Below are 23249 nucleotides of genomic sequence, written 5' to 3' on the forward strand. Positions count from 1 at the left end.
GACCAAAAAACAAATTAAAATATATATATATATATATATATATACACACATTTTTTTTAAACTATGGATTAACAATCCATATGAAATATACAGATTAACAATCCGTAATGCCATACGAATCAGCAATTCGTATGATTCATACGGATCAACAATCCGTATATTTTTTTTAAAATTATACACCTCTTTTCCTCTAACGATGAAAATCACTCAATTTTATCGTATATTCATAAATAACGCATGCACACCGCCAGAGAAAACAAACACTCAAAATATGAGGCTAATGGAAGAAAATTACACTAAGGGAATGAGATTTTACAGACAAAAAAAAGTGCTGCAAAAATATAAAACAAAACCTATTATTTATAATCGAAAATACCCATAAGGGTATTTTTAGCATTTTAAAAATCTACTAGGTGTCTCAACAAAAATGTTGGGTGTCCCAAATAGATATCTTTAGTTGAAGAACTTGCTTGAGAATGTCTTTAGTTGAAGAACTTGCTTGAGAATGTTGGGTTCAAAACCTATACAAGAGAGAATATTAACATGGAGAAATAGAATCTAGAGAGGTAAGATTCAATGTAGACATGCAAAGCAACAATGTTGGATTAAAGGACTAAATAGGTCCTTGTGCTTAATTTCTGTAACAATAGTTAAACAAAAGGATCTAATTAAAAATCAAAAACAAATTCAAGGATCTAATTGAAAAAAGTAGTTAAAAATTGTCAAATCTTATAGAGTAATTTAAGCTTATGTTAATTGTAGAAGTGACAAATTTACATGTAAGTGTGTTAACATATAAATGACTAAAATAAGTACCTAGGTCGGCCCTTTTTACTGTTAAAGGTGTGATGCTCGGAGCCCATGGTTAGAAGGAGCCTAAAAAATAAAATTCTTATATAATATATTTTTCTATATTATTTTCATAAATGAATTGATTTTTTTGTTTTTTTATTCAAATTAAAATATGATAGATAATTAAAAAAAAAAATCTCTCTCTCTCTATCTTGTGGTTATTAGTTTTTTTTGTCTCATATGTTACACTCATAAATTCATGTTAAATGAACTCTTAACTAATTGCCACAAGATGAATTGAGAGATTAAAATATTAACTTGGATAGAGAAATTACATGAGTAGAAAAATGATAATGTGAAAGCAAGAGACAAATGCAACGAATTCGAGTGCAAGCTACAAATATTTTTGGTCGAAGGTAAACAAAAGTTTTCAACTTAAGAACTTTAACTCAGCATACTGGTAACAAACATTTCATGAACAAACAAGCACATAGAAAATGAGTGGTGATTTCCTGAAATGAGAGTTTAGGGTCTATTTGGATGATTACAAAAATTATAGAGCAAAGAAGGAAACAATAGATCTAGTGGTAAAAAAAAATTGAAAAGAATAATATGGTCACATTTTGTATATATTACGAAAATGAGTTATTTAGACCTTTAACTTTACTTGTACTTGGTAGTAGCTAGACATTTTGATAAAGGACAAGGAAGGAAGGAAAGGAAGGCTTCAAGCTAAATTTGATGATAGAGGACTAGGAATCCATGGTGGCGAAATCTCATCCACTTCCATGCCAGAACCTGCAAATGCTTTACAATACTGCAGCTTTTACACATTTATTTTTAAACACCGTCTTATTCCTACCAATCCACAAAGCCCATATTGCTGCAAACCATATCACATTCCAACTCTCTTTAACGAGAGATAACAATCCAGAAAAATTAACCTTGGAATTATAACATTTGGTCTTTCAAATTATTCTGTCAATTGAAAGACAAATACCATATACCTTTTCAGCTCTGTCACAGGCACTGCTAAAAAAAGACCTTCTACATCGGTTAGTGGTACGTAGTATATAATATTGCAATTGGAACAGCCAGAGAGTGAAGAAATGATTCCCTCTCTAGTTATGTTCTTAATTAATTTCAACTTCAAACTTATTAATTAATATATATACCTTTTCGTTTTTCCTTTCCTCCGATCTTGCTTAGATAAACCTTTATCAGTGCTTCGATTCATTTGCAGCATTAAACTCATTCCTTTCTTCGTTCCTTTGCTTCACAGTACAAATTAATTTTCTCAAAACCCTATTTTGATAAAGAAGGAAAGGCTTGATTTTTTATTTTTTACAAAGGAAAGGCTTGAATTAACTCAAGTTGATTTAGCAATATTAATTTAAAGGATAGAGGAATTGTTTCTCGCGATTATAAATTCAATATGAACAAAAACACGTTTAAGTTGGATTACCAAAGCACTCAAGAGGTCTGGAGTATTGGGCGTGAACATATCTTGTGTTCATTTCATGCAGTTTTATGATGAATGAAGTTTGCTTATAATAAAAATGGATTTCCAAAGCCTCAAATTGCTTTAGCTTGGGAAATAGAGAAATTGGATCAATTTAAGAATTTTAATTACCTTTAGAAATTCGGAATTAAATATATGTCTTAGAACAATGGTAATATATAAGATAAATTTTGATGATGTGATAACCAAGTTGTCATTGACCTCATAAAGAATAACTAATTTTGGTAATAAGTTGGGAGAATTTTATTTTAATGAGTCTTGAAATTAAGTACATTTTTTACTTGCGGCCTAAAACAAGATTGAGAGTTATTCAGCCAGTGGGAAACCTATTGTTTAACTAGGGTGAACAAATGTATATGTATTTTAAAATTTTATATTTTGTATTCCTAATTTGTATGTATTTGAATACCCTAACCTATTCTTATGTGATAACAAACAAATGTAACCCTTATTTTAATAAAATATAAACATTTATTTTAAAATTTTGGTTTAATTAGTCATTTAATTTTTTTAATTTTTAAACTTATTAATTTTAATACATATAGTTAATAAGTAAATTTTTTAGTCTCTAAAATTTACATTTTAACTTTCAAAATAAGGTTTATGTCATTAAAAAATTTTAATTTCATTAATTAAAGAATTTTAACACAAACATCTTTTGAAAATTAAAATATAAATTTCAAGAACTAAAAAATTTACTTATTAACTATAAAGATTAAAAGAGAAAAATTCGAAAACTATATAAATTAAATGGATAATTAAACCTAAAATTTTATATCTCTTATTTTTTTTAACTTATATTTTAGTTTAACTTTCAAAATAAATTGTTTCCATGAACCTCATGTCCCGGCCTAGATTGAAAATCTATTCTTTTTCTCTTATCTATCATAATACTATTTGATTTGAATAATGTTTTTTTTTTATCGAACCCAACCACCATATCACGATTATTATTATTTTTTTTTTTTTTGTAAACACAAGTCCAAGAAGGCTAGTTCAATTCTGCCAGAAACCAAAAATTGACATTACACTGATATAGGACCCTACGTAAAGGCCTTAGAGTGGGCCGGACCAAAACACTAATACCATCCACCCCACCCTTTTGGAGGATTTTCTTCTAGCACCAGTTTCTTTTACACCCAACATATTCTTTATAATTCTAACATTGCCTTTTTTAACTTCTTTTTCTTCTTCCTTCCTTCGTTCCGATTTTGTTTTCTTCTTACATCATTCACTTTGTTGTTCGCTGAGCTCCTCCTTTTGTTGGGTCATGGTAGTTGGTTTCGTGATGTATTGTCGCGATGGTTAATTACTTACTGCATTGAGTTTATGATCGTCATCATGGTGGGTGTTGTGGTGGTAACAACAAAGAGAAAACTACCAATTTGTATGGACCATACCAATTGGCAACCGTATAAGTAATTTGTATGGTCCATATGGACTGTCAATCCATAAAGTTCATACGAATTGTCAATCTATATAACTTATATAACTTCAACCTTGTGAGCTGAAAATGAAAAAAAATAAAATCTAGATAAATGTCAATACTTATAGCGAGTATAAGGATAGAAATTGAAATAAATAATTCTCATGGCCCTAAATCAATTTGGTGTATTAAAAGCTTGTATCCATAGAACATTTATTGGTGAAAGAAATATAGGTCTTTGTATTGTGCATAGGATTTATTTATTTTATTTGAGTTTTCAATTATTGGTGAAAACTATCTATAAAAAATTAGATAGAATAACTTTAACCTTGTCAAATGAAAAAATAAAATATGGATAAATGTCAATACTTATTACGAGTATAAGGATAGAAATTGAAATAAATAGTTCTTGTGGCCCTGAATCAATTTGGTGTATAAAAAGCTTGTATCCATAAAACATTTGACATAATACTTTTTGTCAAGTGTAGAAGATTTTAAAATGAATTTCTACATTAAAGTTTTTTTTTTAAATATATAGATTTATTATAAATAATTAGAATTAATTAAAAGTAATAACAATGAATATATTTTATGAAAAGATAAATTATGATTATGTGTATATACAAGTATGAAACTTTTTGTAATGTTTTGTTAAGATTGACGAAGATGAGTGAATACATGAGAGCACTATGTCTGACAAAATTAATATGAATGAAGACATGGGAGAGGAACTCGCTGTGGGTGAAAATATTGATTGTTCTAATGTCTTCAATACTTCTAAGGTATTTATATGATTTTGTATTTGGTTAAAATAAGTAAATGAATATCCTAAGAAGACTAAGCATGTATTGTCTTTTTTTGTAGGTGTTTGTTACTCGTGAGGACGTATTGTAATGAGCTCGTACTGTTGTGTATGATATTGGTTTTGTGTTTGTGATAATGAGGTCTGACACATCAACTGAAAAGAAAGGAAAAACCTCATTTGTTTTAATTGGTTATGAAAGAAGTGAAAAGTATAAAATATACAATAAAGATTTAGTACGGAAGGTGACTAGAAAATATGATTGTCCCTTTAAGCTGCGAGCGAAACCAGTCTCGAAAGGTGAATGATGGATGGTCAATTTAATATGTGGGATCCATAATCATGCATTGACTAAGTCATTCATTGGATATCCATATGTTGGTCGATTAACTGAGGATGAGAAGATTTATTGTTAGTGATATGACAAAGTCAATGGTCAAACTAAAGAATATTCTTTAGACTTTGAATGAGTATAATGCCAACAATTAGACAACAATGAAACAAGTTTATAATGCAAGATATACATTTCATTCTTCTGTAAGAGACAATAATACTGAAATGCAACAATTAACGAAACTACTTGAATGCGATATGTAATTAAACAAATAACTAACTCTCATGCTCACACTTTGGTTGCCACATGATTAGCATATGACATCAACACTGATGTATCTTAGGACCTGCTTGAAAAATCCTGTGAATCAGTACCTACATCATTTGTAACTTGTTTGTGAGACTTCTCATGAACCTCGTCAGCAACATGAGCCACATGCTACGTTCTGATGTTGTTGGTCTTTGACGCTAAGAGATTTCTTTCTGATCACCACTAATCTATTTATCTAAAATTCTATCTAAAGTTTGATGCAATCATATGGTTCTAATCATAATTTAAATTTTTTTACATTAATATCAATTAATGTCATTGTACAATAGAAGGAGGAAAGACTGAGGAATGAGAAAAAGATGGTGTATCTTAACTTTTAGGTGTATTTTAGCTTTAGGTGAAAGACAAATTTGGTATTTCACACAATTTGTTAGGTATAGTAAAAAAAATTGGCTCGTGCAAGAAGAATATTCCCTTTTGGAACACGAGCGAACAAGCAAGCTCCTTCTTTCCCCGTTGAGTTAAAGCAATTATAACGTGGCTCTCATGCTTTCCATACTTACCCTGCATCCCTCTCCCTCTTCTCCTTTTCCTCCATAATTATAAAAACCGCACCCAAACACCCCCCTTCCTCTGCCACCCAACCAAATCCTCGATCTCGCCGAACAACCCCACCCTTTCAAAATCCGATTTTCCGATGCCGAAGAAGCGAAAGTCTATCGCCACCAGCCTCGACGAGGTGGATCGAACCCTCTACGCGTCGTTTTGCACCGCCGCCAACTCCCTCTCGCAGCTCTACACGCACTCCATGAACCACCAGAAGCTCTCCTTCAACGCCGGGGAACGACACGCCCTCGTAATATAATAAACCTGCCCCTCCTTTTTTATTTTCTTTCTTTGTTTATTCTCGTTTTTCCTTTTCGATTTTGCTTCGGTTAAAAAAAAGGGATTTTTTTTTGTTGTTTGAAAAGTGGGATTTGGATTTTTCTTTTTTGATTTGGGATTTTTTTGTTTGCTTGTTTGGTGTTTGGGAATTTAGATTGGTGGCTTGTGTTATGTTGTGGTGGTGGTGGTGGTTAAATGTAATGTTAATTAGAGAACGTTGTATTTTGTTTTGGTGTTTTTATTTATTTATTTAATTAATTGAAATGTGTTTTCTTTTGTTCAAGTGTGTTTGTGCTCAATTTTGTATTAGGGTATTTGGATGGATGGAAAATATGTGCATCTTTTTTTTGTGGGTGTTTTTTGTATTTTTTTTTCACAGATTGGGTGCTGTTGTGGGGAATTTTAAAATGTGGGATGTTCTTCTGTTCTGACATGCTTGAGTCAGAGTTTGTTCGTAGGATGTAATGTTCGGTTACACAGTTTGAGTGGTGATTACTTGAACAAGTGGTAGCTTCTTCGGCATGTTTGCATTTGTGAAATTCTGTTACTTTTTCTTTTTTGTTGACTACTGGTTTTGTTTTCTATATTGTTTAAATAATGTTTTCTTATTGATTGTGGGATTTGTTTTGACATCCTTATTGACCTCATTTTTAGTTCATGGATATTCACTGTTCTGTCTCTTTCTTCTTTCATCTAGCTTGATTGGTTGTGTATAGCTACAAGTGGCTATCATAGTATATATTTTTGTTATCCCTTTTGTTACTTGCTGCGAATAATTTTTTTTGCATTGGCTTATGGCTACGTTTTTCATAGTTTTAGTTGTACCATAGTTATCCATGTATCTTATTGGCTTTGCTCTTGCATTTTGGGTTTCGACCGTGTGTTTATATATTTGTTGTGGGATGTTCTTCTGGTTTCAGGAAAAACTTTATCAGTGGATTTTTAGACAACAAGAAGGAGGATCACGGGTTGGAACAGTTGATGTACTTAATTACATTCAGGTTGGTAAGATTGAATGTTTTTAGCCCTGTGATTTCATGGTGAATAATATCCTTGGGAATTTGGTCTTTAACTGAGCCCAATGTGTCATGCAATCCATCTAGCTGATCTTGTCTATTCTAGTAGGATAAGACTTTTGTTGTTGTTGTTGTTTTAGGCTTTAGAATGTACAATAGCCTTGGGAGTTGGGATTGGTGATTGATAAGTTTTTTTTCCGCTAAGTTCAACATTTGTAGAATCATGATTAGCAATTTCACGGGAAAATAAATTGGTGAGATTTTGTAACTTTTGTGTTCATGTTGCAATTTAGATATCTTGGAAGTTATAAAAAAAGGTAACTTGATACACACGGCTCCCACCGAATGTGTTTTGGGGAGAGTAGGTGTCGACAGCGCACAAGTGGAGAGCCTTTTTCCAGGATTTAAATCTGTGATACATTGTTGAAATATTAGAGGGCGATAATGTTGTAAATGTAGTGTCAAATGTTCCATTTGTGATGCTTAATTCTTTAAAATTATCGATATTTCTTTGTTTTTGGTTGTAAGTATGTGAAAGTTCATTCCTCTTGCAGAATGAGCTGGATTATTGTGGAGAAGAACCATCTATGTCACCTAGAGCACCACTGCAACACCAGTCACAAGCAGCATTGCATGTCCCTAGTTTTCCAGTCACTTCAGCATCTTCTGGTCAAACAATAGCTGCACAAGGACTCCGCTCGGACCACTGTGAAAATCAATCAAAGAATTCTGTGTTTTCAAATGCTTTGTCAAGTCCAGTACGTCGAAGCCTTCAACATTATCAAATTGGTGAGGGAGGATGCTACACCAATGGTCTCTCCATGGGGAATGGAAACCGGAACACTGAACCTGGCTTTCTTAATCAGCAAAGCAGGGATTCAAATGCAGTGAGCTCCAATGATTCTGCCATGGATATGCATGCAGACTAGTTCTGTCTATTGGTTTATTAATTGGGAATTCTTAACTCACCAACCTTTGCAACAGCTACAAAAGAAGCTAACAACCTTCGGAATTCCGTATCTGGGTTTGCTCATTGGATCCTGCAAGAAACGACAGGAGGATGGAACCAATTCTGTTAACCTTTTACTATGCTTACGTCAACCGAGTGATTGGTTTGGGGTCTTAAGTGGTTTTTGTAAAGTTTTCTATTCATTAGCTTTAAAGCATTTTATTTTGTACCTTAAATTGTTTTACCCCTTCGCCCCTTCACCCAAAAGACTAATTTTTAAAATGTAGGGGTTAATTCTATCTGAAGTTTCGTACGTAAATCTGTTCTTCTGCAGATTTTCTCTAATGGCAATTTACAGCTTCCGTCTTCTTTTTTGATGCCTGCTTGTAGTGTATTCAAAGATCTTTGTGAGGTTACTTAGAGAAAAAAGTTGGTTTTTTTTTGTGTTTTTCCTTTTAATGCACATATTTTCCAATGATCCATACGAGTAAGCTGGCATTATGTGTTCATTACACATATATTAAGTCCTTCAGAGATTATCATAGTTTATATGTGGCTTTCGTGAGAAACTTCGTGCTAAGTCGTGTCTTATATCTCATGAATCATGATGTCATTTAACTTATTTCTTTTATGCATAAAGATTCATTTGTGGTACATAGTGGATTTGACATCTTCAGGTATTTGGACTTTGTCCTAATACTTTGTGCTAAGATAATGAACCCAGCTTAGCTTGTATTTTATTTTATTTCTTCTTCATTATGACCATTCACTTCATTGTGGATATTCTTTTATAGTTTGAGCTTTAGGCTCAACATCATTGATAACTTCAGAAGCTATTGCGTATGCAAAAACTTTATCAACAATTACATATCTTTCCCTCAAATCAGGATTTCAATGAGATCTCATAATTTGCTAGTTATTGAGACCACGTCTAGGGTTTCTTCTCTAGAAATATGGGATGTAATTTCCTAGTATAATTAGGATTTCGGGTTATGGCTAGGAAGTGATTTATTACAAGCCTTTCATCAACTTTTAGTCAGGTTTGCAAGGCCTATTTTTTTATTTTATTTTTTATTTTGTGTTGAAGCTGCTACCATGGTACAAATTTTATTTTATAAATTAAGAATTGAATTGTGTATTTGTTTTATTGACAAAGACAAACCATGAAAGGTAAAATTTGTAGGTTTTTGACAGGTTGGGAGCAAAATTTGCTAAAAAGTTAAAAATTAAAGATAAAAAATACAGTTAAGACTTTTATTTTTTGTTTCAAATATTTATATAGTAATATGCTCGTATAGATAGTAGATTGAAATCCCTGCAATCAATCTCCATATGCATTGAGGATTGAACATTTCAAACCCCAAAGTGCATAAACATCCCACTCACCTAACAATTTATAGATATATCTTTTCCTAGATAGTAGATTCCAACTTTCCTTTCTACTATTTGTAATTCCCTTCTCTTGCTGAGGATGAACATGGCAATGCCAAGACAGCATTGACACAAATAAAATGAAAGACCTAGATGAATTGCAATTGGTAGAGCAATGCTAATCCCATGTCTCATAGAGGATGTTGCAACGTCGTTCCTCTTGAAGGTTCCGTACTCCCACCAAGGGAGGTCGAAAATGATATGCAAATCATAGAAACTCTCCTATCCTTGAACTTCTTATTAACCTTAACTTTTTTTCTTATCAATGTTAATTATTAGTTTTTATTAATAGGAAGATTTATATCCATAATTTCTTCTTTCACCATTAGACCTACCTTTTATTTCCAATCTCAACTCTTTTGATTAAGTAACTTTAATTTTATATTTAAGTAAGAATTAATAAATACCAAAGTTATCATACAATTAACTAACAAAAAACTATTTTTAATATAATTTTAAGATAATTATTATAAAATAAATTAATTAAAATTTCACGCCAGAGGCTCAACAAACCTAATATAAAAAATATTTAAAATTTCAATATATATATCATTTATTCTTCACCTAATAATATCACTTTTTTCCTTAAAGCACGTTAAAAGAAGAAAATAGAGAAAAAGAATCAAAAGATGATGACATTCCCTTGCGGCTTTGCGCCTACATTTATTGGACCCCACCGATAGCATGATGATGAATCTTTGGGTCACTGTCGCTATCCACCTTTAAAATAATCCGAACCTAATAAAATAAAAAAGAGAAACAAAATAATAAACCCTTTTTTCACTCTCTCTCTCTCTTTTTTTTTCTTTTATTCATTCCCCTCACACCTCACTAGCTCAATTCCACGCCGAGTTTTTATTGTTGCGACGTGGCAATCGGAATGCTGCCGCCGATTCAAAGCGTCTCCGCCGGTGATCTCCGTTGCTGATTCTCCGACACCGCTTTTGGTACTGCTAATTCGCTTCTTCCCCGATTTTCATCTTTCCGTTTGTTTCCCGAGAAAGTGAAAGGGAACCGACACGGTTGAATTTCGCTTGTTCTCTTTTTTATGATTCTCGCTTGTTCTCTGAGTGTGCTTCTTCTTCTTCTTCTTCTTCTTATTTAGATACCACCAAGCTGAGTTGTTTTACGTTTTACTAATTCAGCTTAGTCAATAGTTTCGAGTTGGAGTCCTGAATATATAGTTATATTAAATATTCGGACGGAAAGTTTTGTGTTAATCACCTATTATTCATAGTTGTCCTAAACGGTTCGAATAAGATTACTTCGGTGAAGAATAACTATGTCACTTTGAAAAAAATATTATAAAAATTTAGCTGTTCCTGGTGATTTATTTTTGTGAAAGTGAGATTTTGTGTGTGTGTGAGAGAGAGAGAGAAAGAAAGAACTGCATGCTAAAATGTGTTTTGGGTGTGGTTGCCTTGAAGCTGAAATATTCTTCTTTTGCCATTTTTCCTTATGGATTTTAAAATTTTGTTATTTGATTTTTAACCGAGCCTGGGGTTGTGCGATCATGTAGTTCACTTTACCTAGTAGCTGTCTTCACCTAGTGGGATAAGACTATTGTTGATATTTGTGTTGTTATTTTTTCTCTTTTGTGATGAATCAACAGGAATTTTTTGAAATATCATAAAAAAAAGTATTTCTTCTAGAACTATGATTTCGAACAGTTCCGATGATTTTGGCCAAATACAGTTTGATTCCTTTTGGCACTGATTTTGCTGTTTGAGACTTTGTACAATGGTTTTAACACATTATTGGAGCATTAAGAAACATTTGGAAGTCTTAAAGTGGTTTGGTACTGTGTTTGTTTTTGTCCTAGTGTATTCCAAGTATGCATCTTCACTGTGATGTGTCTTTTTTGTCATGCAAACATTGAATGTATTCAACTGAGCATATTCTATCTTTTAATAATTGAGTGAATAAGTGGAATAGAAAATACTTTACCAAAAAATGGTGTACAAGATAACTAGATAAAAATTGACATGATCATGCTGATAAATAATTAATTTTTGGTGAAAGGCCATATATTGAAATAGTTTTCTGGTGCGCCAATGAGCCGGACTGATGTTATTGACAGTAGAAGGGGGAGGATTCTTCTCATCTTCAGCTTCAGGGTATAGTAAGGGTCTGACCCTTCTCCTCTTGGGTCAGAGGAGTGACGATAAACCCATGAGAGTTTTGCCGTGGAACCAGTTCCAGTTGGTTGGCCAAGAATCTGACCACGAGCTCCAGCTGGCTTCCAGAAAGAACTGCATCTCCAGTGGGTGCACTTCCTTCGTTTGCTTTGGTCACGCCTCTGCAGGGCTTGACACTACATCTAATCTTAAATTAGGCCCTGCCAAACATCATGATGTCTCTTCAGGTACACTGGTTTCCCACAAGGGCAAGTATCCTTGTGCTAATGCAAATGATAATAGTAGAAAGGTTGCACTTAAAAGTAGCTTAAAAAGGAAAGAAAACAAAAAACCAGCTCCTGTTGAAACTGTTACTGAACATGAGGCACCGGGTGGAAAGGGGAATGATTTTCCTGGTCAAACAGAGAGAAGGAAAGTGCAGTGGACAGATACTTGTGGTAGTGAGCTTGTTGAAATACGGGAATTTGAGCCCAGGTATTTGAATTTTTATTTTGTCTATCGATTATGGAAAATATTCACATACTCAGTGGCCAGTGCAGATATTTTTGCTGTTATTGTGTTCTTTATCAGTTTTCTTTCTGAGTGATGAATTGTAAAAAAGTTCTTGTCTCGTGGGTTAGATTTTATCACTAGGAACTCCTGGTACTTTATTTTGTGTGATTGATAATGAAAGACATATGTTTGTACAGCCCTTTCTTCTCCTTTCTTTTATTCTGACTAATCTAAGTATCTGATAGTTATTGTTACCAAAGGTCTAAGAAACGTTCAGCAATTTGGCTTGGGGCTTTGAGTGAAAATGGTTTACATTTTTGTGAGGCAAAGTGTGAGCTGAATTCGGATCAGAACGGGCATATATATGGCTTCACCTTGCAGGAACATATTCTGAACCGTACGAAGCTTTATGTTTTGTTCTTTCCAAATGCTATCAGGTCCAACGGATTCTGTTCCTCAAACTAGTTTGGAATTTGAACAAGCCTAATCGATAACCTTGGTTCAGATGATTAAATACGGCTGCATTATTTCTCAATCTGTTTGAATGAATAATTTGATTGTGCTTAAGACTTAGATTTTCTTATTCTTCTATTAGGTAATTCTTATCTTGTGATAAATTGGAGGCCCCTTTCCTCACCATGTGTTCTCTACTCACTGACTTCAACATTTTGAAGGATCTCTCCATTGAACATTTTGAAGGACTTCCCTTAGCTGAAATAAAAGGTCAATGTCAGTATAGGGACATGGAAGTCTTTCATTGACTATTACTAATGGAGTTATGGTGTTTATTTTTGTATGTCCAATTTCCATAGGGCATAGTGCCACTCAATTCTCTAATTGATATAGATTTCTTCTGAGTTCTCTTTGTAAATTTCCAGCCACTTGTATGTGCAGTGGTCTTTCATTTTTTTGGTTTGCTATAATCAATAGGATTAATACCAAAGTGCTGTTTGGTTAGTGGTTTTCAAATTTACAGTTCAGTATAAAGTTATCCAGGTAATACATTTTGGGTAATCACTGCCTGGCTAATTAAGTGCTAATATTTCATTTCATAAGTTTTAGAATTTGGGCTTAGGACCTAACTCAACTTCACAAAACCGGCTTATATGGTGAAGATTGCCCAAGCTTTATAAGCATTACTTTGGCTGACACACTACGATGCTTCACTCAACCCGTTTGTAAGTAGTCATTTCCAAGACCTTAGCAACCAAAAAGGCTGCAATTAAGTCGAGCTGGCAATTGAAATGATTTTCCAACCCCCTCCCCCCCCCCCCCCCCCCCCCCCCTTATGCTCAGGGCTATGGGCCTGGAGTATGATTATGAGATGGCTCAACTATAGATCTAAGATAGGCTCTGATACTATCTTAAAACTTGGGCTTAGGGACAAACTCAACTCTACAAGGTGAGGATTATTCAAGCTTTATAAGCACTATTTAGGCCTTATAACTAGTTGATGTGGGATCTCAAACCCCTCAGAGCTCATGTCTGGGCACTGGGCAGTTGCACACTAAGATGTTTGACTCCAGCATTTCTGGTTAGCCTCTTTGTAGGTAGCCCTTTCAGAGATATTGACAACCAACTGTGTCAGAAAGAATTGGGTGGGAATTGTATTTCTGAAATGTAAACAATGCAAAGGCACCGAGTCTCTGTTCTCAGAACCCTATATATACAGAGAGTCAGTTAAATTTGTCTAACTAAGACACTTATAGACAGTAGAGGAGCAATACACTTGCAAACTGTGACAGGCCACAATTAAGGCAGGTTAGGGGTGACCAAAATTAAGGCTTCTTTCCAACAAGGCATCCTTCTCTGATATTTCTTTTCCATTTTGATATTTTTGGCATTATGTTACTGCAATTAAAGTCCTATTCTCTGAATTTCCTGATGATTCCGATAGTAAATTTCAGTTCTGTTAGAACCATAATTAACAGTTCAGTAGGACAGTAGACAAAAAGAAAGAGAAAGGATTGAAAAGGCTTCTGTCCTATTCTCTGAATTTCCTGATGATTCCGATAGTAAATTTCAGTTCTGTTAGAACCATAATTAACAGTTCAGTATGACAGTAGACAAAAAGAAAGAGAAAGGATTGAAAAGGCTTCTGTTATTATTGAATGCAGATTCAAGTAGTTAACCTCCTCCAAAGGGTCTCCCCTATACACCAGAGCAGCTGCCCAGTATTCTAATCCTTCCCCCCCAAAAAGATGGCTTCCCTAGTGTACTAATTAAGCAAACTAATTTAATTGGTTTGATTTGGATGATTAGGTTCATTAGATCAAGTCCAATTTGATGAACATCCCCAATTTTGTATGTGTGTTTGTGTGAATATAATTTTTTTTTTAATTTTAGGTAGGATTTCAAGTTTGACAACCTTTGTTACTAGTTTCTATCAGATAGAGTAAATCTGTTACAACCTTTTTTAAGCAAAATAGAACTCCCTAAATTTGATCCTCCAGCGTACACACGTTATCACATTAATCCTAATAAAATTATGGTTACCAAATTAGTCCCTCAAAGATTCTTGTTCTTACCCTTTAGTTCTTTAAAGATTTGATCGCCGAATTTCTTCCTCGAGGATTTAATCTATCGCTAAATTAGTCCTTCAGATTCTTTTTTTTTTTTTCCAATTTGCTTCTAAAATTTTAGAAGGACTGATGTGGTGGTGTATGCAACTTTAGATGACTAAATTGAGGGTTTTGTCTAAATAATATTTTGAACTTTCTTTTCAAGCAACTGCTTAAATGGCTAAATCATTGCCTGCAGAGGCGAAACCTTTAGATGTTGTCCATTCAGTTTGTGGCCATTTTACAAGGCTTTACGCCTTTACCTGTAGCTCTTATTCATTCAATTTTCGGGGCTTTACATGATTGACTAACATATGGCCGTAGTATTCTCTCCAAATAGTAACGCCCATGTTTTCTCTTCTCCATGTGCTATATTAAAAAGTATGTCACTAATTAGGCTGATACAATTAATGTATTTTTCAATTTCTTATCGTTTACTGGACTAGTTGACACTTGACAGCCATTAGTTTTATATATGATGTTGCAAAACATTTTATTATTTGTGGATGAGCTGGATGTAATGGAAATTTCTAACCTTGTTACCTAGCCATATATTTATGTTGTTCCTTTTCTTATTAAATTGCAGCGAAGTGGATGATGAGTCAGTTGATGAATTTGACAATGGGAATCTCAAAACTTGTTCCTGTGCTATTATGTAAATTGGCATTCCAAAGGATGACACAGATCCATTTATGAGGCGCCAAGTTGTTGATTGCTAACATATTCCATCACTCAGCTTGAGGAAAAGGAGCAGATATTTTTCAGTCTAGTGGAGATTTATACACCATTTCTTGCCTGAGCGATAATTTGTGTCTATAAATGCTTGCTGTGGCCTTCAATTTTGTTCTGCTTTTCATAATTTTTTGTATAATCTTTGTCGTGTGAATTCTTTGGCTTTTGATTCATGATTTTCATGCTTTCCGAGGTTCATATATATATATATATATATATATATATATATATATATATATATATATATATATATATATATATCTCAAACATAGTTCTAGTTTTATGCTCTGGCGTTATCTAGAAGAAAGAAACACAGATGTAATATTTTGTAAAGAATCAGTGCTGTCTTGACAGGGAAAGTGAACCTTTGATGCTAGCTTGGAATTAACTTATGCTTTATTTTAGAGCAATCTAGATTATTTTATTCATTACTTTTGGTGTGTGTGTTTGGGTGTTGAGGGGGAGCAATCCAAGCATATGTGCCTCTGTGCACAAGAGGAAAATATTAGCACTCTGACTCTATCTTGTCTAGACGGGGAAACAATTTTCTTGCGATTTTGATTTTGGACTGTCTGTCCTGTTTTTCTCGACATGCTTATTGATGGCAAACCTTTTCATGTGCTAAACTATGACAACTGATTTCTTATAGTCGATTGATTTTCTCGTATTTAGTGAGATAACAAAAATATAGTTTGCATTATGCTGTAGTTATGTGTTAGGTAGTGATACATCTTGTAATAGTATTTTGCTAATATAGTAACGAATACTTATCTTTTAGAAGGATCATTTTAATAAGTTAAACTTTCAATTTTCTTAAAATTTATTAAACTTTCAATTTTCTTAATTTATTAAACTTTCAATTTTCTTAAAATACATCTAAAGTGTAACCTGTTAAAATATTTCAAAAAACAAGTTAGTATACATTAGTAAATCTCTTTCTCTTCCTCTCTATAATAACATTTTGCTTTAATAAATTGGGATCCAATTATATATTTCTATATAAAAAAAAATTGAGTATTATTAGATAAATGCACAAGTTTTTTTTACTCAAAAGTATGCTAATGCATTTGAGTGAAGTTCATGAATTAAATATGAACACAACAATTTTAATACTAAAATCTTCGAAACCCTTCCAAGCTCCAACAGAAAAAAAATAAAAAATAAAAAATCGAGAGCTCTGGTATATATCCCTTAAAAAATGTGAGTATCTATTATCCTTTGTGTTTTTTACACCAAAATTAGATAAAATTCAGTGGTCAGCTTTCAGTGGTAAAGACACTTACAACACCCACTGAACTTGAGCCACTTTCTGGTGGAAACTTAGTCATACCTTATCCACACACCTGTTCTCTGATTTGATAAGATACCACAAAGTCCAAGCCAATAGAAGAAAAAGGCTAAAGCAGAATAAAAATAAAACAAAAATCTGAGCATAGTTAGTTAGCATCAGGAGAAAAAGAAAAAACAAAAACAGAAATGTCAATGGCATGTTCAATCCCATGCATCAAAATCCCAACATGTTCTTCTTCCCCATCTTGCACTTCATCATCAACTTCATCCTATTCTTTGAGGTTTTCTTCTTCCAAGCCTCACAGTGTCACTATAAGGAATTCTCAAGCTGAAGGGCCTATAAGAAGGCCAGTGGCACCCCCAATAAGAGAACCATCATCATCATCATCAAGTGCCCCTCAGCTTCAGAAGCCAACACTTCCTTCTCAGCCTCCACCATCCCCTTCACCCCCACAGAAGCCAGCTACTGTTGTTGGAGATGATAAGAACGTCATTACGTTGGAGTTTCAGAGGCAAAAGGCTAAGGAGTTGCAGGAATACTTCAAACAGAAGAAGCTTGAACAAGCAGATCAGGGTCCTTTCTTTGGTTTCATCGGGAAAAATGAGATTAGCAATGGAAGGTAAAAGTTTTGCTATTGGAATAGTATAAAATTAGAGATACTCTTTAGGTGGGGTTTATGTTAATTGCATTTTCTTTATGATGGTACAATTGGTTAATTGTGAGTTGTGACTTGCTCATTGGTTGATTTCTTCCTAATTCAATTGGCAAAATTTGGGCTCTTTTTGTGAAGATTTCAGGATACCCAATTCGCCAAATTCAGGATGCCCAATTTAGGATAACCAAAAATTGGCCTAATTTAGGATTCAGGATACCCAATTTTTTGTTCTGCAAAAGCTTCACTGTTGTTTGCAATGAAAACAGTAACATTTACATTGCCAGATGCTGAAATTTTACAATTTTTTTCTTTACTTTTCTTTCAAAATGGCTATGTGAAGAGCCACTACTGTAAAATGGAGTTAAGCCCAATAACATTGTGAAAAATTTCTATCACAATCTATTGGAAACATAAAGTTTTTATGCCTTATAGTAGCTTCTTTGTTCCAAGAACAAAACGAATTAGATGCAATTGACTTTGTTTTCTATGGATAACTGAGAGACTTATCTTCATCCATGTCATTAGCTAAATTCTAAGTAGCTAAGATTCAAAGCATCATCTTCTCAGCTACTTGTGTTTAATAATTGTCATTCTATTTATTGAATACCTGTCACACTTAAATTGAATCTGCATTGTTGTGCAAGTTCTGCTGGTTTTTTTTATTTTTTTTATTTTATCAGTTGCAAGTTCTGCTGTATTTTGACTTACTAATCAGTAATTTCATTTCTACAGATGGGCAATGTTTGGTTTTGCTGTAGGGTTGCTAACAGAGTATGCAACAGGTTCAGACTTTGTTGATCAAGTGAAGATCCTTCTATCGAATTTTGGGATAGTAGATTTGGAATGAATACATCAATATAAGATACTGTCAATATTTTCTTGTTGCTGTCCTTGGTGTAAACAATGTTGAGTCATTTGTTCTGTAATTCATTTATATCATACAAGCTTTCTCTTCACATTGATGACATCTCAAGAATGTGATTTTCCTTTCCCATTATGCTGGACTCCCTCGAGATTGAAAAATTTCATGCGCATTACAATTTTATAGTTAAGACATTAGATAGCAGATCAAATATGTAAGATTGTCATAAATTAATTAATAACTATCCAGCTATTTCTTTTTTCTTTTCTGACTGCATACCAGCTTTTTTGTTAAGGTACTGCATTGTTCTTGCTCCGGAAAAGTTGGTCGTTAGATCAGTGTAAACTAGGTTGAAAATATGCCTAGATATCTGTAGTTTGAAAATGGATAATTTTATTTTTAAGAATTTGTAATTATGTCTTAAATTTTTAGGTTGTTGAGATAAATATGATGATATCATCTAGACTTAAAATGTTATTATAGTTTCATTTTTAACATTAGGATGATATTTGAATTTTCTTATCACACTTAATTCTATATATAAAGTCTAGGAATAAAAGTTTAATAAGCTTCCTTGCATAAAATATATGCTCTCCTTTTGACAAATATTTTTCCTATAAAAAATTAAGAGGTATCTTCTTACAGACATGTGAAATGGAAGCAGAAGCAAGCTTTTCACATGTTCTTTCTCTTATCTTTGATGGAAACGGCCATGATAGTAAGAATGACAATGAGTTCGATTTGAATAAGGTATTATTATATTACTCGTACTCATACTTGTATTTGAAAAAAAATACTTGTATGCTTTCATATTAATGTGGGTAGCAACTTTAGTCTATGTTTCCATATTCCCTATAATTACACATGCTACTCACACTATATCTATGTGTAAAGTTCATAAGAAAATATTATTTGAAAAAAAGGCTGCAATTAAATTAAAAAATCATTCTTAAATAATTCGAATATAACATTAAATGATGCAAACTTAACCTTAGATACTATAATATTCTTGTAATAGTATCTAAAAGATATGAAGCTTCTATAGCTACCGCCGAGACAAGAAGGAACTATGGAGGGTGCTTTCAAGTAAAATTACAAAACAACAATGGTGACAAAATCAAGAAAAAAGAGAAGCATGAAGATTTTGAAATAGTGGCCAAAGCAATAGAACTCAAGCTTTTTCACCATGTCCTTATTGCTTAAAAAAAAAACTGATGATCCTCAAAAGAGAAGTTGGTCAATGCTTGACGTAAAATGTTACAAGTGTCGCCAACAACAAAAATATGTCAAAATCGCGCACCTTCCAAAATAAAAAAATTATCATTATTTTGAAGGACCATTTTGACTACTTCAAAAAGGAATAAATTGATTTTTTTTTAAATAAAAAACCAATATGAATATATCTAAAACATAGGATTAAAAGTGTATTTTTAATTGTTATTATAAATACATAATACATAAACTTTTTTAAGTATATAATGCATAGATTATTTACTTTTTTTTAATGAAAACACAAAGTTCAAATAAACATAAGTCCTCTAAAAAAAAATAAACATAAGTCAATATTGGTTAACTAATATAGTAGTTATTACTTTGATGATCGATCTCTGTCACTTGAAATAACTACTATAATTAAGTATAACTCATTTGTTAAGAGGGTTGTTTGTTTCGTATAGGAATTTTTTTATTCCTTTTGGAATACTTTTTTCTGTGAATATAAAATAAGAACATTATTCTTGGACATTATTAAAAAAATATGTTTGATTAACTACTAAATTTTTTTGGAATTATTTTTTATATTCTCATGAATATTTAAAACATATTTTGTTGAGTTATTTTTTTCTAGAAATATATTATAATTACTAAAACACCTTTCAAAAACTTTTGTTACACTCCTGGTCTCCTCCCATGTGTTCGATGATTACAATCATTAAAAGAGGAGAAAAATTGCCTATTTTAACATTGGAGGGAAAGAGAAATTATCATAAAATGTAAAAATGAAATTGATAATAAATCAAATTGCAGAAACATTATTTAGATAGGAATGAAATTTGCAAGATTGGAAAAAATTTAAGCATGTATCGTGAAGGAACAATGAGAGAATAGAGGAAAAGTGGTCAATAAGAGGACATATATGAATTCCTAATCATAAAAAGGTACTCCTGTTGCTTGGGAAAAAATTTTCGAGCCTCCTCTACCAAGACTAAATATTGGTAGAACTAATTGATATGACGTCTTTCTTAGGAATAAAATATTCCCGTGATTATTTTTTTATTACCTAGCTCGTAATAAATGTGTAATACTTTTTTTTTCAATCTTGTATTTCAAGTTATAACTAAATAGTGTGTGAAACAAATATTCATATCGATTAAAAAATACCCATGATACCCAGCTCATTAAGAAAGAAAGTGTGAGAAACAATAAATTTTGACCATGTGTTAATCTCGAATGGATATTCAAAGAATAAAAATACGCTAAACATTATAAAGATATGCATATATATATAGAGAGATGGGAGAGAGAGATCTGTCCTCACTTGAGAATAATAAACTTTGACTATTTTTTGTTTTTAACTCTAATTAATTTGAAGTTTAATGGAAAGATAAGTAAATAAAAAATTATTTTTGTAAAGAATTCAACTTGAATATTTTCTGAATGATTCAATCTTAATTTTGATACTGGTATTCAATAATAAACTTTGTTTATGTAATCACTAATGAATATTTAAGTTAATAAATGTATATTAATGAATAAAATGATTTAGATTTCAATTATAATGTATTAACAGTATAATTTTTTTGTATTGTTATTTAGTTATAGATTAGTTGATATTGCAATATTCTAGGCTTTTATAATCATGATTGTAAAAGTAATGCTTATGGTAATTTTTTAATTAATTGATACTGTAAAAATCTTAAACCCATATGAATATGAAAATTAAATCCCAAGATTAATTGTGTATTGATTTAATTTGGACTACCTCATGCTGTTCATGACAACTTGCAGTTAGATATTCTTTTGATGAGTTGGGTTTAATTTCTTAACAAGCCCAACTTACTTTTTGTCAAGCTAATCTTGAATTAGACTTATCTCAACTATATGAAAGAAGCATCAAGTGTTAAAATTCAAGTTAATTCAGGAGAAAACCTAAATAGGATTTAATTGTAACCCTCCCCTCAAATCTTTTTGTTTTTAGATAATAGCTAGAAGGAAGAACAAAAATTATATCCTATTCCTAAAGAAAAGAACAAAAGACAGGAACAGGAGTACAAAACTACACTCAATTCTTAGATACATACTAATTGAACTCTTTTTTGCCTGATACAATATATATAATACTAACAGATGCTACTTTGCTTTTTATACAAGACCATCCAAGAAACCCTTAATAACATTTTGATTGAAGAAAACATACACTCATTTTTTTTTTCCGTGTAAAACATCTTACTTGATAAAAGTATACCTTTGAAGATATATAAATACAACAAGAAAAATATTCTTTTCATTTTCTTTCCCTTTAATTTCATACCTTCAAAGTACTAGCTAACCCACTTTTTATTCTAATCAATCGTTGATAGTTCACTCCCCATTGCGAATGTCACCAAACTTGTTCTTGATCCACTTGAACCCGTTTCTAACACTTGTTTTAAGCTTTCCCTCCACAGTGAACACGTTATACGCCTTGATTCTCTTCTTCCTCTTAAGCTCTGGATCATTTGCTGCAGAAAACCCACTTCCCTTCTGGATTGGCCCGTTGAAATTGTATGAGTTTGATCGTTCCGTGAACCCAAATTCAGAGTAGGAGCATGAGTATTTAGGGAGTGAGTTGTTTTTCTCCATTCCCTTCGGTTTTTGGTGTTTCAAGTTTCAACACTGCATGAAACAGGAAATGTTTGTATTAAATGACTACTAGGTTGTGGGGTTTTAGAGGAAGGGCAACAAACAATACATGATGATGATCCAGTGTGGTGGCACCCATGTGTGATGTTGGACAGCTGCTACTATTCAGGGTTGTGGGAGGCATGAGGGTCCATGCATGGGATGGGAGTGATGGGGTGGTGGGGCCTCTACTAGTCATGAAACAATTTGGTTGGATTCACATGCTAGTGTAGTGGGACCCTACTTGCTTAGTTGGGGGCAGGGAAGTTTGTTTCTTTGGTTAGTTTTGTATATATAGAAGATAAAACACAAAGACTTTTTTAAATAGAAGAAATAATGTGAGATGCTAATTCAATTCCAAAAATTAACTTGATTGTTTTCCATTTATATATTTTAATTTATCTTTATTTTTAATCGATGTGAAATTTAGATATTTTTCAATAAATTTTGTTTGATCTTAATGTTTATTAGTTTTTTTGATTGAATTTAGGATATCTCCTTTAAAAGTTAGAGACTAATTATTTATGGTTTTAAATTGTGATTGAGGTTATAGTTTTGTTGTACTTTTTAACATTGTGAAAAATGTTGCTAATGTGATAATAATTATATTTACCATTGCAATTTAAAACTGTTAGAAATTTTTTGTATATAGATATGAAAATCGAACATCTAACCCCATGCTTAAAGGATATGGTTAGGGTGAACCTATGTTAGTAACATAATGGCTATTTGGCACTTGCAAGGTCTATTACATGTACATTTAGTTTTCACTTTTCAATATGAATCGCAAAACGGAGTCCTTTTCCACTGTATGTCAAACTTGGTGGCTCAATGCTCCGTGGGCCTTGTATTTTAATTCAGAAAATGAAAAGATTACCTTGATGCTTTCAGATCTTATGGCAGAAATTACCCTATGGATTTATGATTGACCAAATTGATAACATTTTTAGCTTTGAAATTGGGACAAACACCAACTGGGCTCTGCATTCCTTGTGAAATGTTTGATGAATGGATATCATAAATCCTTTCCTTGGAAAACTTCCATACTTAAATGATTTTTTTTTAAAAAAAATGTATAAATTAAGATTCTTCAGGTTCTACTTTTACATTTCTAGATCTTGTTCAAATCCAACTTTCCGTATTAGAATTTAATTAATATAATAATACCTTAGGGGAAAGGGTAATTCGTCTCTACATGATTATTGTAGATGT

At 32.4% G+C, this 23249-nt stretch overlaps 3 protein-coding genes across 4 annotated transcripts; all 3 read left to right on the forward strand.

Annotated features, from left to right (window-relative positions):
• Nucleotides 1–5665: 5665 nt before the first annotated feature.
• LOC114388921 lies at nt 5666–8371 on the forward strand. The gene is made up of 3 exons (XM_028349462.1): nt 5666–6002; nt 6952–7032; nt 7602–8371. Exons 1-3 carry the CDS (start codon nt 5844–5846, stop codon nt 7974–7976), a joined length of 615 nt encoding a protein of 204 aa, XP_028205263.1. The 5' UTR covers nt 5666–5843; the 3' UTR covers nt 7977–8371.
• A 1840-nt stretch (nt 8372–10211) lies between these two features.
• LOC114388998 lies at nt 10212–15547 on the forward strand. Of its 2 annotated transcripts, none has more exons than XM_028349563.1 (3): nt 10212–10374; nt 11450–12039; nt 15205–15547. In XM_028349563.1, exons 2-3 carry the CDS (start codon nt 11495–11497, stop codon nt 15275–15277), a joined length of 618 nt encoding a protein of 205 aa, XP_028205364.1. In that variant the 5' UTR covers nt 10212–10374; nt 11450–11494; the 3' UTR covers nt 15278–15547. The 2 variants fall into 2 exon arrangements, with proteins under 2 accessions (XP_028205364.1, XP_028205365.1); XM_028349564.1 differs by having other exon boundaries at nt 11511–12039.
• Nucleotides 15548–16738: 1191 nt separating this feature from the next.
• LOC114389348 (light-harvesting complex-like protein OHP2, chloroplastic) lies at nt 16739–18421 on the forward strand. The gene is made up of 2 exons (XM_028349996.1): nt 16739–17260; nt 18029–18421. Exons 1-2 carry the CDS (start codon nt 16827–16829, stop codon nt 18141–18143), a joined length of 549 nt encoding a protein of 182 aa, XP_028205797.1. The 5' UTR covers nt 16739–16826; the 3' UTR covers nt 18144–18421.
• Nucleotides 18422–23249: the final 4828 nt, after the last annotated feature.

This window comes from Glycine soja, chromosome 16 (assembly GCF_004193775.1).
Source record: "Glycine soja cultivar W05 chromosome 16, ASM419377v2, whole genome shotgun sequence".
NCBI classification, from domain to species: domain Eukaryota; kingdom Viridiplantae; phylum Streptophyta; class Magnoliopsida; order Fabales; family Fabaceae; genus Glycine; species Glycine soja.

Bases quoted from the DNA above. Each gene is read 5' to 3' on its own strand.
- LOC114389348 (XM_028349996.1), top strand. From the start codon at position 16,827: ATGTCAATGGCATGTTCAATCCCATGCATCAAAATCCCAACATGTTCT. The intron at 17,261-18,028 runs GTAAAAGTTTTG...TCATTTCTACAG, and splicing joins AATGAGATTAGCAATGGAAG to ATGGGCAATGTTTGGTTTTG.
- LOC114388998 (XM_028349563.1), top strand. From the start codon at position 11,495: ATGTTATTGACAGTAGAAGGGGGAGGATTCTTCTCATCTTCAGCTTCA. The intron at 12,040-15,204 runs GTATTTGAATTT...ATTAAATTGCAG, and splicing joins ATACGGGAATTTGAGCCCAG to CGAAGTGGATGATGAGTCAG.
- LOC114388921 (XM_028349462.1), top strand. From the start codon at position 5,844: ATGCCGAAGAAGCGAAAGTCTATCGCCACCAGCCTCGACGAGGTGGAT. The intron at 6,003-6,951 runs GTAATATAATAA...TTCTGGTTTCAG, and splicing joins CCGGGGAACGACACGCCCTC to GAAAAACTTTATCAGTGGAT. The intron at 7,033-7,601 runs GTTGGTAAGATT...TTCCTCTTGCAG, and splicing joins ATGTACTTAATTACATTCAG to AATGAGCTGGATTATTGTGG.